At 39.4% G+C, this 16,232-nt stretch overlaps 1 protein-coding gene across 2 annotated transcripts in view; it reads left to right on the forward strand.

Annotated features, from left to right (window-relative positions):
- obsl1b (obscurin like cytoskeletal adaptor 1b) overlaps positions 1–16,232 on the forward strand; it is a 41,820-nt gene that overhangs the window by 15,997 nt on the left and 9,591 nt on the right. Inside the window, exons 4-20 of one of the 2 annotated variants that reach the window (XM_042495172.1) lie at positions 760–1,038; positions 1,202–1,477; positions 1,751–2,026; positions 3,276–3,536; positions 3,990–4,265; positions 4,362–4,634; positions 5,973–6,248; positions 6,336–6,611; positions 7,493–7,768; positions 7,853–8,128; positions 8,258–8,527; positions 8,629–8,895; positions 9,038–9,307; positions 10,163–10,429; positions 11,496–11,762; positions 12,445–12,557; positions 14,027–14,180. In XM_042495172.1, coding sequence (XP_042351106.1) covers positions 760–1,038; positions 1,202–1,477; positions 1,751–2,026; positions 3,276–3,536; positions 3,990–4,265; positions 4,362–4,634; positions 5,973–6,248; positions 6,336–6,611; positions 7,493–7,768; positions 7,853–8,128; positions 8,258–8,527; positions 8,629–8,895; positions 9,038–9,307; positions 10,163–10,429; positions 11,496–11,762; positions 12,445–12,557; positions 14,027–14,180 — 4,353 coding nt within the window. The remainder of the gene's footprint in view (positions 1–759; positions 1,039–1,201; positions 1,478–1,750; positions 2,027–3,275; positions 3,537–3,989; positions 4,266–4,361; positions 4,635–5,972; positions 6,249–6,335; positions 6,612–7,492; positions 7,769–7,852; positions 8,129–8,257; positions 8,528–8,628; positions 8,896–9,037; positions 9,308–10,162; positions 10,430–11,495; positions 11,763–12,444; positions 12,558–14,026; positions 14,181–16,232) is intronic. The other variant, XM_042495173.1, reaches the window with a different exon arrangement.

Genomic DNA, 16,232 nt, shown 5'->3' on the forward strand with positions numbered 1-16,232 from the left:
GATGCTTAGAAACTCGGCAGCGCTTTTGCTGTCTTGCACGGCCAACTAACTGGTAGCAGCAGGGTTTAAGTCATGTTTGTCTAATTACCAAACAGAAGTGGTTAATTTTTCCTCTTCCCTATTTTGGTCTGATCTACTTTTCTAAAACAAATGGAAATGAAAAGGATTCTACTTTAAAAATGTACGTAAAGTTCAATTTATGTTAATTTCTTATGGAATGATACAGTATATTATGTCAGTCTAAAGATATAAAACTCCTTATCACATCTAATCATGTTGCCCATTATTTACCTGAGTTAATCAGTAAATACTGGACGTCCTAACTCTAAGTATCTTTTTAAAATGTGCAGCTTCAAAATGCAGCTTCTTTGCATGTCCATTATCTTAAGAAAGCTAATGTTTTACGTGTCTTGTTCTTTTTCCTTAAAGGCACTATCTGAATACTTTATCATAAACAAACAATTCGTTACTTTTTATGTTTGTGTATTACCAGTGCATTTTGTCTCTGCTGTTTGTCTGTGTACAATAACTGTGGATTACTTTGAAATTTCTGAACTTGACTCTTTTAGCCCTTTGAAAATCTTTTTCTTTCACTCATTGTCCTTGTTAAGCAGGTCGTGTTTATGTTGTTTGTTACGTTGTTTTGTCATGAAATTATTGGTAATTGAATATACAGTAGGTTGTATATTTAATTACAACAAGAAATGACATTTATGAAGTTCACTGAGACGTTCTCTTTGCAATATCTTAAACCTATAGCACTACCTGTGAAGTTCTCTGAGCTTCAAGAGACTGACAGGAGCAAGTCCGTCCAAGAAGGTTCTCCCGTTGTCCTCAGCTGTGAGCTCTCTCATGATCCTTCTGCTCATGTCGACTGGTACAAGGATGGGGTGAAACTCCTACCACAAAACAATATGGAAATACAGTCAGATGGTCTAACGAGGACACTACTCATCCACACAGCTGAAAACATACATGGTGGCACCTATGAATGTTCAACATCAGATGACACCATCACATTTAAAGTGGACGTAGAAGGTGATTTATTTATACCCTTACTATCTTCTTATATAGGTCCATCTTATTCTGTGGTGTGACTGGTGAACCAAATTTGCTTTATTCTGATTGTTCATGGGAACATGATATGACTGTCTGGACAATGTGTTGGGTCCACTAAACCCTTGTTATTCCCTTCTCTTAGGCCGATCGCCTCAGATCATGCCAATCCCACTGTCAGAAAAATACAAGATGATTGCAATTGGTTGTCCAATAGTCCTCCAGTGTGAGGTCTCAGACCCTGTCGCCCAGGTTTCCTGGTTTAAGGATGAGGTGGAGCTGTTTTGCAAAACTGGCCTTGATATGAAAAGAGACGGCTGCCTGAGAAAATTGATGATTCACTCTGCTAAGGTCTCTGACTCTGGCCTCTACAGTTGTAGCCTTGCTGATGATGTCGTGACATACCATGTGGATGTTGAAGGTGATTTTCTTGTATTCAGTTTTAATTAATAAGCTTCCAGGTGTGAGATGCACATTTAACGATTTCCCTTATTACCCTTCACTGAACACTTCTTTGCCCAACTGCATCATTTTTTTTATAGTATTCTGTAACACTGTCCAGACACATAGAGCTTCATACACTCTATATACTGTGCTAAATCATGAAAACCAAAAAGTTTGACGAACACTACTTGTTAAATGACGTTGTGACAGCTTAACAACAATGCTCTGCAAATCTTGTAACACCCTCCAGCTACTCCTGTGAGGTTTTCAGCACTCCCAGATGTCGCAAGAAACAAATTTGTTGAAGCAGGCTGCCCAATTATGATGCAGTGTGAAGTCTCAGAGCCAAATGCCCAAGTCTATTGGCACAAGGATGGAGAACAGCTATCTCCAGAGAGTGAATATGAGATCCAAACAAAAGACAAACTGAGAGCATTGGTTATTGCATCAGCAGAAGTCAGACACTCTGGGGTGTACCGCTGCGAGGCTGCAGATGACCATATAGAATTCAAGGTGGATGTTGCAGGTGATCTAAGTATTTTGAGCTTTGTCAGAATGACTAACTTCTTTTAGTGAATGCTTGGCTACTAGATCAACTTTTTATTTTATGCTTTAATATTCAAAGATAAGGTGGACTGATACGTAATTATGTACTTGCTATGGTTTTGGTGGACAAATACTAGAAAATGTATTGTTGTGACGTCTTAAATTTGACCAAAATAAGCACATAAGGGATCAGCCATTATTCAATATTCAAACTGTGGCAGTGATGTGTCGCTCAGTTTTTTGAAAGGAATTGTGGTAAAACTGCACAATCTAAGTTTTATTTTAGCAGTCGACCGAATTACTATGTGAGAAAGAGGTCGCTCATAGTAACAAACCACACCACTTCTATAGTTTACCTCAGCTCCATGGAGCACATTGTTTTGGTCTTACAGCCAGCAACTTTACTGTTTGGTTCAGTCTAACTTTCGTTAATCCTGTTTCAAGGCTGCAGCAGACTATTGTTTTCAGCCCAAAAAACTTCAGATTGTATTCTATTTGTCTAGCATAGGATACTGACAATGTTAGCAACTAGCTGATGTATAGTCGAGCATTTAGCAGCTTAAGAGCCAGATATTTTCCTCAGGAGTTGGTGGAGACCCTAAACTCAGCTAAAAGGACTAGGGGCCATGAACATAACTCCCAATGATATGTTTGCTCTCTGTCTACTGAGTTTGTAAAAAGGCAACTGTTTGCTAACAACTTTGCAATATGTGAACTACAAGAGGTCAATCTAATTCACCTGCTCAGTCCAGTTAACTGTAGTGGCGCACATGACTCCCAATTTTTGAAAGCTGACACTTGTTGCAGAATGCAGAGCAGACTGTTGTGCTCACCACTGTGTGACTCTGGTGAGACTTTTGAGTTGCAGATGCTGAAGGCCTCCTGGTCTGAAAGGACATTAAGGTTGTTCATGTCTTGTACTGACTACTAAGATTTGATGAACAAATAAGAGAGACAGAGCAAAAAAAACAAAACCTGATTCATGTTTCATTTTGCTGGCTCACTCTTTGCATGTCTTGCAATGTTGAACTGACTGATCTCACTGTCACCCTGTGCCTGTGTAAAAACTTTATTTTATCAAACATTTTTTTAACCATTTGTTTAATCTGGAATTAAAGAGTAAAGCCTTCAGCCGGTAAATCCAAGTGTTACATAGCATAGCAAATCTGATTATTTGCTGGTTACTGTTCGATGAACTGAAATTCCTATAGCACCAGTTTGATTCTCAGCTGTTCCAGAGGCTGAAAGGAGCAAATCTGTTGAAGCAGGCAGCCCGATCAATCTGCAGTATGAGATCTCAGACCCCACAAGCCAGACCCGCTGGTGTGAGGATGGAATAAAACTCTTGCCAAAATCGGGAATAAACATCGATTCAGAGGGCAAAAAGAGGACACATGTTATGAAGTCAGCAACATCTTCATGCTCTGGATCGTACAGTTGTAAAACTGATGATGATTCAGATTTCGACGATTTCTATGTGGAGGTGAAAGGTGATATGCTGAGCATTTTCTTGGCAAGATGTTGACATTGTAGAGCTTTGTTCACCTTCATGACCTCTAATATCAAAGGAAGCAGAAGCTGATCATCATTTTCATCATAGACAATGTCCCTCTAAATATCCTAAATCCATTAAACATTTAGTTGCTTTTCACAGAAGTGCTTCACATTTAATAGCATGTATTTTTGTTGAGTCCACTGGGTTTTCCAACACACCTATGTATTGCATTAAATCAATGCACTGCTTCACTTTTTTTTTTTTGCTCCAAAAGTGGATTAACACCCACTGATCATTATAATGTGTAGGAGTTGTTATCTCAAAAGGCTTGAGATCAGCATGTCTAAGCTGTGAAAACTTGGCCTTACAACTACTGCATGCATTAGAATAAAAAGTCAATGCAATGTTTAGACATCAACTTACTTCTTTTGTGTATTGTTTTCTGCAGCGCCACCGGTAACATTTGCTGATATCCCAGAGGAGGACCTTTTCAAGAGTGTTGTGGAGCAAGATCAGCTTGTTCTGTCATGTGAAATATCACGGGCTGATGGTGTGGTCCAGTGGTATAAAGATGGCGCTGAAATTCAACCAAGCAACAATGTTACAATCCAAGGAGAGGACACCAAGAGGACTTTGATAGTACATTCAACCCAACTGTCTGACACAGGCACGTACACATGCCGAACAGGAGACAACATTCTAATGTACAAGGTTAACATACGAGGTAATACATTACTTGAAAACGCACACACACGAAAAAAAATACTTCAATTCACTCACAGTGGGAGATGTCTCATTGTCATGTATTATTCTTCCAAAGAACCTCCAGTGATGATAATCTACCCCAAGGAAGATGTCCATCTTGACCGTCATGTCCCTGAGGAAATTATTCTGAGCTGTGAACTGTCTCGTCCAAATGGTGTTGTCAGCTGGTACAAAGACGGCCAAAAGCTGCAAGAGAGTGAGAACATCAAGCTCAAGATTGAAGGTCCTTATCGACGACTGAAGATTATTTCCAGTGGAGTCGAAGATTCTGGAGAATACGTCTGTGATACAGCTGATGCGTCAATATTCTTTCACCTTAGTATTACAGGTAAAATCCTTGATACTTCATACAGTTTATGACATATTCATATATATGTAGGTACTGTGGTGTCTTACTGAAACCTTGTGAGTAAAAAAAATGTCCCATTGCACCAAAAGGCCATTTGGTCGATGCCCCAGTATTTTAAAAACGAACACACATTGCTCTGATGACCCTGTGAAGATTCATACACCCTGCAGTTATAAAGGTCCATATAAATGGCTGTCAGAACTGACATCCGGTAACTTACGAACTACACTACTTGGCTGCCCCAAACATCAGACCTCCAATCTGACAAATAATCAACCATGTGTGTCCATAAAGAAATGTGATTAGCTCGTTCCTCTTGGGGGATGAAGCCCTCACTACCATCGCATCACTGCTGCAAGGAATGCCACATAATGCCAACCAGAGAAGAAGGATTTTTAGATTAAATAGCAGACTGTGAGGTCTTACAGCCTAGTTTCTACAATATTTTTTTCTCAAATGGCAAAGGCACGACCTGATCTACTCTGCCTCTGACTCGCTTATCATGATATGATGATCTTATACTAACCCTTTTCACTCTTCATGCCTAAAGCAAAGTAGGGCGGGTGATGCCTTTGCCACAGTAGGACGCTGCAGTGATGTTATTCTGCAAAGCAATTAATCATGTGCTTCTGTTTGGGCAAGTGTGTGGGCCATTTTTTGTAAAAATGGGCCTGTAAAGCAATGTGCATTTCTTCATGGGATACCAGGATATCGAGCTGTCAACAAATGGGCTTAAGGTCAATTGGGATATTTTTGGACACCTGAGGTTTTGGAATTGTGATCGGTCTGAACAGGTGTAATGACAAAAGTGTTTGCCTGTTCTGAATGGCCACAATCTAAGTTTTTTTGAAAGGGCTGCCATCATAGAAAGGGAAAAGACATAATTAATAGTGCAAATAGGGACAACACCCACTTTCAAACAGTCTCTCCTCAAGTGCATTTGCGATGTTTCATTTTAGTTGTACACAAAAAGTTCACATCTTGGCAGTTACTTCCCCTCACACCTGGCGAATTGTAATGTGAGGTAGGCATGCTTGTTAAGTTATTGGTTTTGGGCAGTCTGGAAAGAAAATTGTTGAATGCACCCCAATCAATTTTGATGTTTTAAAGGAGTTGGAGGAGTAGTTTTAAGAGGCTGTTCAATGATCTGACAAGCACTTTGTTTAAAGCAAACCACGATTTTTAACATTGCCAAAGTTAAAGCTTAAATGATTCATTCGGGGTCAAAGATGTATGCAAAGACAGTCCTGTAAGTGATACATTAACTTGACACCAAGATGAGTAATGGCAAAACTCGACGATAACATTCCTTTCCAGAACCACCAGTGCGGATTGTGTCCCCAAGTCAGTCCCAAATGGAACTCTGCCAGCAAACCTCTGAGAGGATGGTGTTGAGTTGTGAGATCTCGCGGCCAAATGCAGTGGTGCGTTGGTATCGAGATGGACTGGAAGTGGAGGAAAATGACAACCTTATTCTAGAGGTGGATGGTGTCTACAGAAGACTCATTATACCTGAAACTACTGTCAAAGATTCCGCCGAATATGTCTGTGACACTGCAGATGACTCCATGACATTCTTTGTAAACATAGCAGGTAAAGAAGAATGAAAAAGTCAGCCTAAGTGTGTTGCTCTGTCAGAGTTTCTGTCCATTTCTAACATGTAACTTTCCAAATGCACAGAGCCTCCTGTTCGCTTTGTACGCCCAAGGAAGATGGCAGGTAGGGTTGATAAAATGGCTGGGGAGACCCTGGTTCTAGACTGTGAGGTTTCAAGATCAAATGCAGAGGTCACCTGGAAGAAAAATGGGGAAGAAGTAGAAGACTCCAGAAATATCACAATCCTTGAGGATGGTGTCATGCGTCAATTAACCGTTCACTCGCTAACACTGGAAGATGCTGGGCAATACGTCTGTGATGCAAAGGATGATGTGATGGATTTTCATGTAAATGTGCAAGGTAGGTTATTGTACTTAACTCTGAAACAAGTCCTGAAAGATGAACATTTTGAATCTTTTTATCTTTACAAGTCCTGTAAATTGTGCACTCAAGATCCAGACAAAGTCAATACAAAGAACATGTAAATACAGACCAGATCATTAACTTCATCTAGATACTAAAGCCTCATTCCTACTGCACAAAAAACCTGCTCACTCCCCTTAACAACTTTAATGCAATAAGAATACGTACAATCAGCATTTACACCCAGGGCACATGACTCTGCAGTAGTAGCGGGTATTTATCACCTCCCATAAGCATTGAAGGAAAAAACAACATCTGAATGAACATGCTAATTTTTGCTCCTTAACCAGCGAGATGCATTATTGCACAGTCACAAATCGCCCTCCATCTCCTCTGAAGCAGTGCTAAAACATCTTTCCGAAGTTGTCTGCACAGAGTTTGAAAGGAGACTGAACAAGTAAGAAAGAGAAGGAACCACCGTAAAGCTTTCACAGACCTCTGTCCACACTGCTCTCTGATGTTTGTCAAACTTCAGTGGCAATTATACTGAAAATTTGCTTTCTACTGTTTACCAGTTATCCAGTCTGTCCGTGACATTGCACAGACACACCAAAACAACTTTAACACACATACTCGTCTGCTGCAGAGCTGTGTATTCAGCAGTCTGGGAAAGCTGTCTATGGCCTATTTTTAGTGGGTTTACCCATGTTAAAAAAAACCTACATGCACGCACTAAGGTTGGTGGGCAAGGGCTATGAGATAACTTCTAGGCACAATGTAAAAATATCATCTTTTGTGTACTTTTTTTTTGTGAGTGTTAAATTTAATTCAAAGGATTTTCTATTCCAACAGAAATGTTCTTTCTTGTTCATTTTCAGAGTTGCCTGTAAAAATTCTTGGAAAAACTGATGCTAAAACAGAAAAGCAGTTCTTAGTATCAGATGACATTATTTTAGTGTGTGAATTATCAAGATCCAATGCCTCAGTGAGCTGGTACAGAGATGATCAGCTAATTGATGACACTGAGCGATACTGCAGCGAGGAGCAGGGTGTTTTCCGATCATTGGTTGTCCTAAATGCCAGGCTTGAAGATTCGGGAGAGTACACCTGTGATGCAGTGGATGATAAGATGGTCTTCTATATCACTGTCAAAGGTAATCATGTTACTAAGCAATATAAATATTATCTGTCTTTCCTTCACTCAGCAGGAAAATAATGCAATGTCCTTTTATGTTCAGATCCTCCAGTACAGATCATTGGAAACTCAGGCCACCCAGAGCATCATATCCTGGTAGCAGGGGATGATCTTATTTTGGAGTGTGAGGTGTCTCGGCCAAACGCCGCCGTTCAGTGGCTATGGAATGGCAAGACACTGAAACCAGACACTCGTATAAAAATTGACAGCTATGACGTTGTGAGGAAGCTTGTTCTCTCTGGACTTCAGCCATCAGACTCTGGAAAATACATTTGTGATGCCTTTGATGACAAACTGACAACAATCGTTGAGGTCCAAGGTAAGATTTAAATTACTTTGAAACATGTTTTACGTTTATTTTCTATAGTTTCTGTTTGATTAACAGATTATTTTATGAATGAACATGGAATTTACAAGAAACTTCTTCATAAATCTTTTTGTTTCTCAGAACCACCGGTCAAATTTGAGAATAAAAAAGACAGTAATAATGTCTCAGCCTACGAAAATGAGAGTGTTACGCTGTGTGCCACTGTGAGCCGGGCAAGAGCTAATGTTCGGTGGCTGAAAGATGGCCAACTATTGAACGGGGACAACATTCACATCTCCAGTGAGGGTAATACCCACAAGCTCACTATTAATCCCCTGCAGCTGTCAGATTCTGGAGAATATGTCTGTGACGCAAAGACAGATGAGATGTATTTCAGTCTTTTAGTCAAAGGTAAGAATTTGACACTCCTACGTCCAAGTAAACATTAACTTGATTGTAACTTTCATAAAGTTAACATCTCTGGACTTTTATTTTTTTTCTCTGCTCATCAGAAATGCAGGTGAAATTTATTAAACCATTGGAGAACATAGTGTCTGTGAAGGGCAGCAGCCTTATATTACGATGTGAGATCAACAAGCCCAAAGGAGATGTCCAGTGGCTAAAAGACGGCCAAGAAATCTCTCCAAGTCGACGGCACACAATACGGGCACAAGGTCGAGAACGAAGCTTTACTATCCACCAACTGGTGGAAGAAGATGCTGGAGAATATTCCTGTGAATCCACAGATGACAGGACATCAGCAACTGTCATTGTAGAAAGTAAGTCCATTTTAATCACACAACATTAAGGCAGATCAGATAAAAATAATGCATTAATAATAAAATAGTTTTAAAAAGTTCACGTGCCCTTGTAATATTTTGAGCATAATGAATCTAATTTAGCTGAATGCTTTGCCTTCAGTTCCCCGTGTTGTTGAGTTCATAGCGGAGCTACGTAACATCACGGTCCGTGAAGGAGAAGACGCCGTATTTAAGTGTGTGGTTTCACCAGAGGACACTCGGCTGGTGTGGCGCCTAAATGGAAAGCAAGTTGCTCTGAATGAGCGCACTGTCATTTCAAGTAACGGACTATGCCACATGCTCTGCATCCACAACTGCATGGTTTCAGATAGCGGCAGGGTGACAGCTGATGCAGAGGGGTTGGTATCACAGGCAGAGCTCCAGATTCAAGGTGAGTCACTGTCCCCTCCATTAACACTATGTCCATGTTTTTTTGTCTTAATGAATCACCAATGTTAAAACATTTAACAGCCAGTTACTGTACAGCAATCATCTTTCTGGTGTTAATTTTCAACTACAAGAAGTTTTAAGAGAGATTTAGACAAAAGTATTGTAGGAGAGTTTAAACGCCTTCAAACTATTACTACCATATAAGCATATGTATGTGACAAATAATGACCCTTTCAGACAAACGGGGTTCCTACAGATTAAGGCAAGTTTGATTTAAGTCTTTCTAAGACATTTGAAATGCCACTCTGAATTAAATTTAAGACCAATTTTACATTAATCAAAATTGAAGGAATATCCCAATTATATACCAATCTGTGTGACGTTAATGCTAAAAAGAGGAATTCAGTAAATTCAGTGTTTGTTTTGTTTAGGGTTTTTTTTAGATTTTACAATGCAACATCTGACAAAAAAAGATTCACAATATCATGCTTCTTAAGTCTAAGCATTATTAAGACTATTTTGAAAAACTAATTCAAGACATTTTAATACTAATTCAGGCCTTTTTTAGATGAATTAATTTAATGCCTTTTAAGACTTTTTTAGGGTTTGCGGGAACCCTGACAAATTCCTCTGGTAGTAGAGACAAGTGGCTCAAGCTCACTTTTTGCTTGATCTCTGTGTTTGAACTCATATGTAATTTTGCTGATTATCTATATTGTATTTTGCTTTGTCGGGGAGTTGCCTCAGAGTATCGTTAGGCAGAACTATCAAAGAATTCATACATAGTGTAATCATACAAAGTTCCTGATGGACATGATGGATGCTGCTATCTAGTAATTCCTAAAATTGTTTTTAGAGCAACAGGTGTTGTTCACCAAGCAAATGTCACCAGTTGTAGCCGAAGAGTACAGCGATGCGACTCTAGAGGTGGAGGTGGGTCTGGACACCGGAGAGGTGCAGTGGATGAGGCAAGGAGTACTGATCCACCCCGGAGCCAAGTATACGGCAAAACACAAGGGCCAAAAACACAGTCTCACCATCCACAAACTGGCCATGTCTGACCGGGGCACCTACAGCTGTGAAACCCTTCATGACCGCACGCAAGCGCAGCTCACAGTGGAACGTGAGTGCGCACGTGTTCTCACTATGCCCTGTTGTTGTTTGTTTACCGCCGTTGCTGATGCCTCCACCTCTTGCACACCCTCGATTGCTGCTTCTTGTGAAGGCGATGCTTAATTAACTGAGTAAGAGTAATTTGAGTGAGTGGGGACCAGGGTGGCACTTGTACTGGAGCATGATGGCAACCAACAGGTGACAGTGTTACAGCCCACGCTGACTTTCAGACCAGGATTGACACAGGATCAATCAAGCCCTGATGATTTCATTACCTATGTCAAAGGCAAATCAGATTACTGTTTTCAGGGAAGTGCTTAATAAATAACGAGTTAAAATACTACGTTTTGGAACATTATGCAAACAAAGTCATCCTTTAATATAAACAACTACCACTTAAATGTCTTGAAAGCAGCAAGTTTGACACACCATAAAACCGGCATCCTGTAGTGATTAAGACGTACTTATGCTTGTTTTTCTTTGTGCAAGCTTCTTATATTTCTTAGTCCTATGATCCACAGGCCAGTGGGTGAATTAAAGGCTGTTCTTTCAACACTAGTGTGGGTGGGAAGGGGAAAGTCAGGACTTCAGGCTGCTGTTGGCACCTCCTATGAATTTGGATCTCCTCTCATTGCATCTAAATTTACACCCTGGCCTTCAAAACTAAGGTTGCTGTCATCAGGTCTCCAAAATAAACACTCCTTTTTTTCCACAGGGAATGCTTGTCTGTGTTAGAATAAGTGAAAAATGTTGGCAGTTTCAAAGCCGGCTTTTGTGTAAAGCCCCATACTCAAATGACTTAACTATTGGCTTGTCAATGTGTGCCAGCTCGTATTGTTTAACTGCAGACGTACAGAACAGACTCCAAGCCTTTTCTGTAACAGAAACTGGACACCATGTCTGCTGCTCAGTGTTAAAGTGGAATGAAAATGCTTGCTGCTAAGGCCAATCTGTCAAATGTAGCCTTTGGTTAACTATTATTTCACTAAAAAGTGCCCACAAGGTAAACAGTTCTAAGTATTATGTGCACTTGTTGGAGTACAGTCTTTTACACAGTTCTGCAATTGTCCTTACAGCTCGAAAAGTCACAATCAAGAGAGGGCTGACTGACATTAAAACCACAGAGAGAGAGACGGCAACTTTTGAGGTGGAGCTCTCCCATCCCAATGTCCCAGGCACCTGGACGAGAAACGCAATCAAGCTTAAGCCGACAAATCACTTCCGTATGAGTGCCAAAGGAGCAGTCCACAGTCTAACCATCTCTAACCTCTCAGTAGAAGACACTGGCACGTTTGTGTTCTGTGTGGAAAATTTGAAGACGTCTGCAAGGCTTGTTGTGAAGGGTAGGTAATTCAGGAAAGTGATTTTTGCCAATATTTGATTTCACCATTCATCTTATATAACAACAGCAGTTTATGTGGTCTAATTTAAAAAAAGTGAATAAAATTATTTATGAGGAAATGCACTTCACAAGGGTGTAGGGTTGTCAGAAGTCCCCTACAAGGCCTGCTTTGTAATTTTCCAACTCATAAACCATGTACAGTATACCGCAGTACTACCAAAACAAGATTTTACTGTACTAATTTTGTTGTGACCTCAGACTGGTAGCTAAAGTGGTCCACTCAGAGCAGACCGGATGCCAACGAGTTGAGGCATGATAATAGAATAGAGTGACGGCTCTACTTCTGTTGGCTTTATCCGGGCTCACGTTACAAACATAAAGTAGCCTAGCATAACCCAGTGAAAAGCAGTAGCTCTGTTCACTCATATCTGTCAGGTGCTAGTTTAACCTCCTGCTGTAAAATAATCCGCTCCATGCCAAGTCACTAAGTATGCATTATCCCTTTGAGCCAGTGGTTAAAACTCTGGTGATGACAATTGGATGAAAATCTCATCATGGTAAATTAGTCCACATAACTGTATCGCTACTTTAATTTTGAGCAGCAACGCACACACTTGTGCCTTGTTTTGAGAAGTTTAAGAATGTTTTTTCTTACCTTACCGAGCATGCTTTTTCTCCACCAGAGCCCCCAGTGACCATTCTCAGAAAGCTGGAGGACCAGAGGTTCCCTGACGGGGCAGTAATCTCTCTTGAGTGTGAACTGTCAAGACACAACGTTGATGTGAAATGGACGAAGGTAAGTGTTGGATTGGTTTGTTTGGTTTTTTTATAGCCAACAATATTCATGATTTTCACAAAACGCCAGAGCCAAGACAATCGATGATAAATTGTTACAAGATGTTATTAGTTGTTATTAGTTATCAACATCAGTTCACTTCTAACAAAAGAAGTCAAAAGTCAGAAAAATGCATAGCCAAAGTAAAATCTCCTGCTACAAGACGGTTTAACTCATGGTTCACAAAAGCTTTATCGGCAATATTGTTGCCCAAAAAACTACGGGTTGGATTCATCAGAGGCCTTACAATATAATATTATCAGGATAAGTTAGTCACAATAAAATATACTGCAATTTTAAATGTTTTGCGATATGCTGATTATTCCAACAAATATGATTTATAACCTTTTAACTGTGAATAATGTCCCCAAATGAAAAAAATGTCAACATCTGTTTCATCAAATAGGATAAACCTGCTCATGCTGATGATTTTTAATGCAGCAAGATATATAGCAGAATGAAAAAGCAATACATTTTTTTATTATTATAGTACCTTTCCAAAAGATTAGTTTGTATTTGCTATAGTAATTGTGTATCTAATAAAAAAATGTATACTTGGCATTTGTGTATCAGTACAATATAGCCTAACAAAATATTATACTCTGCTGTATTGATTTTTTTCCCTGACTTCTCCCAATTACACACTGTGAACACACCGTTTTTTAACTTGACAAATTGAAAAGCTCTCTGACAGGGTGTTAAAGGTAAGCAGATTTAACTTTAAAGATTTGTCCAGAAGTTCCAGCTATCACAATTCAAGCATGCTTTAACCCATAAACTGTAGTTACTGCAATATACACTTCCATAATACAGCAATCTTCAGACTGCATGTAAGTCAGCAAAGTTAAGGAATGCTGATTGCTTGTTTACATGACTAGCCCTTACACAAAGCACTAAATCATCATGATGGACGCCCTAAAGATCACAACTCTCTCTAAACAGCCAACATCTTTAATGACACATTATGACACAACTTTGTTATGATCAGTATAGACAAATAACAAAAATATATATTTCACTTAAAAGTATGTGAAGGTAACTCACACAGTGTGGGGCGAGGGTGCCACCTTGTGAGGTAAGCGCTGTATCACCAAAGTGTATGCACAAAGTCCAAAAGCCAGATATAGTTGACAAAGTGTGGGTATGAGAGTGGAAGAAGTACATCGGGATGTGAAATTCAGACTTAAGCTGCCAAGTCACACGGACCCATGCTGTTTGTCATAGTTAGTTTTTTCAAATACTGCTATTTGACCACCATAGTAGGAGCAAATAACACAACATGATCCTGATCCTGTCCAGAACAATTTGCATGACATGATGTCAGCTTTACAATCGCTATTGAAAAAATGCATCACATACAGTTTAGGATGTTTGGCTATTATTATTGTATTTGAAATTAAATCAGTGTTGTTGTTTTTTATACTTTTCAGAATGGGGTTGAGGTGAAGCCAAGCAAGGATTTGCGCATTTATGCAATGGGACGGAAACGTTTTCTTCAGATCATGAAATGTCATGTCAGTGACTGTGGCATGTACACCTGCGATGCTGGAGATGCCACTACATCCTGCACCGTGGACGTCTATGGTAAAATCAGCTGTCTTTTACTGTAAACTACACACAAAGCCACAAGTTTCACAGCGGTGTGATACGGTGGTATGAGTTGGCTGAGGATGTGTAATATAATTACACAGAACAGCACTTAATGGGTTGGAAAATACTAAAACACTGAAAGCCCAGATCATAACATACCAAAGGCCTTAAACCCTGGGTAATGTCATAGTCCATTTCTACCTAATTATTGTGAGAAACTAGAGGCCACAGAGCTATTAGCTGCATACACAAGCTGCATGTTACATTTTTTTACACCACCTTGCATCAGTAATTTGTCAAGAAATGTGGCTAACTCAGCTACAGGACACTTAATTCAGATTTTTTGAGGCGGGGTTTAGGGGAGTATTTAAACATTGCATACAACAGTCAGTCAGCATGCCCCCAGTTAGGAAAAACAGACTGGAGTCCAACATGGAAGCTAAGCATTGTTCAACTTTGGATGGGTCAGCGGCAAAATGTACATTAGCCACCTAAAAAAGAATTTTTTTTTTTTTTAAATCAATATCAGTTTAAGTATAAGCTAAATTTAGTGGTGGATGAGGTGCCTGAACCCACAGCCTATTTTAGTAAAAGTACAGATGTCTTACTAAAAAAAGGCTGATAGAAGTTGACATCACAGATTAGAATAATACTTGAGTAACAATTTTAAAGTATAAGTTTCAAAAGTAACATTATTATATTGAAAGAAAGCAGTCAGAATTCTAAGGATTAAGAGGTTTACTTGTTCGTAACGTTTCCCACCATACAAATGGAACCTATAATTTACTTTTAGAAAAACAAGGTCTCATTTTGCAACTTAGTACAGATAGTCCCAAACAGTACTGTAACAAAGTATTATTATTTAGTTAGATCACACCACTGGCTATGTTTAAAATATTTTCATAGCTTAACAATGTTCTAAGACAGTAATTCACATCAGGAATATGAGGCTTTCTCTATATCTCTCTCTTTTAAGCCAGACAGTAAATAAACTTGCTGAACACAGGAGCTTCTGGTCTACCACTTCCTCAGAAAGTCAATTTTTCTGTGTTATTGTTTGACTTGGGGTTTTTAAAAGGGTTGGCACAGATTCAACAAAGTCACACAATAACACAAACTGACTGATGAAAGCAGCAGCTGACCATCAGCTCCGCTATTCGGCAAGCTAAAAATTCAGTTATTGACTATTGAGTCTGGTGGCTTTGAAGAGAGTATACATGGGGAACTGAAGCCATAAACGGCTTCCTCGTGAAAATGGGTTGTCTGACAGAGAGGCACACTCAGGTTGATAATGATTTTTTAGGGATTTTTTTAGGTTTTGTTTGTTTGTTTGTTTGTTTGTTTGGATGGCTATAATAGGTTTTGTTGCTGACTCCCATTCACATGAATACATTGCTTTAATTCTGAATCGGACTCCAGCCTGCTTCTTTAATGAGGGGGCATACCAACTACTGCATTTAATATAGTGTCTCTAGATAAGTAGCATATTCAACCCCACTTCAGAAAATCCTTCTCTTTAGAGAACTTAAAGACGTTTGACCAGCTACAGGTAGGTCCTTTACATACAAATGACATGATAACTTGATCCAGTCCCTCACCGACTTTTTAACAGTTAGCTAGAATGACTCAAAAGTTATTTTAGCTAATCAACAATGCAGCTGGTCAGTGCTCCAAAAATAGAATTTTGACTCAGCACTAAATCTACTCAGAGAAACATATCTTTAACGTTAAACTAACACTTAAAAATACCAGCAAAACAGTGGGCAGACATTTAACATGACATAACATGAAAAAACACAGGTGTTGTTAAGAAATAAATACTTCATGTATTCAATTTATCCTGACTTGTACTCTGCACAATAGCTCACTGTGACATTTCACCATACTTTTTGACATTAGTGCCGCCTGTGCTTTCACTACTTTGACAGTCGTTCGTTGTAACATTCGTTATGACCATAATGTGAAAGCAACACAGTTTAAGTTTGGGTGATATGTTTCCAATTAAGTGAGGTTGTAACTGCAAGTCATAGTAACGTAAGCTAACCT

The sequence above is a fragment of the Plectropomus leopardus genome, chromosome 10, assembly GCF_008729295.1.
Source record: "Plectropomus leopardus isolate mb chromosome 10, YSFRI_Pleo_2.0, whole genome shotgun sequence".
Lineage (NCBI taxonomy): Eukaryota > Metazoa > Chordata > Actinopteri > Perciformes > Serranidae > Plectropomus > Plectropomus leopardus.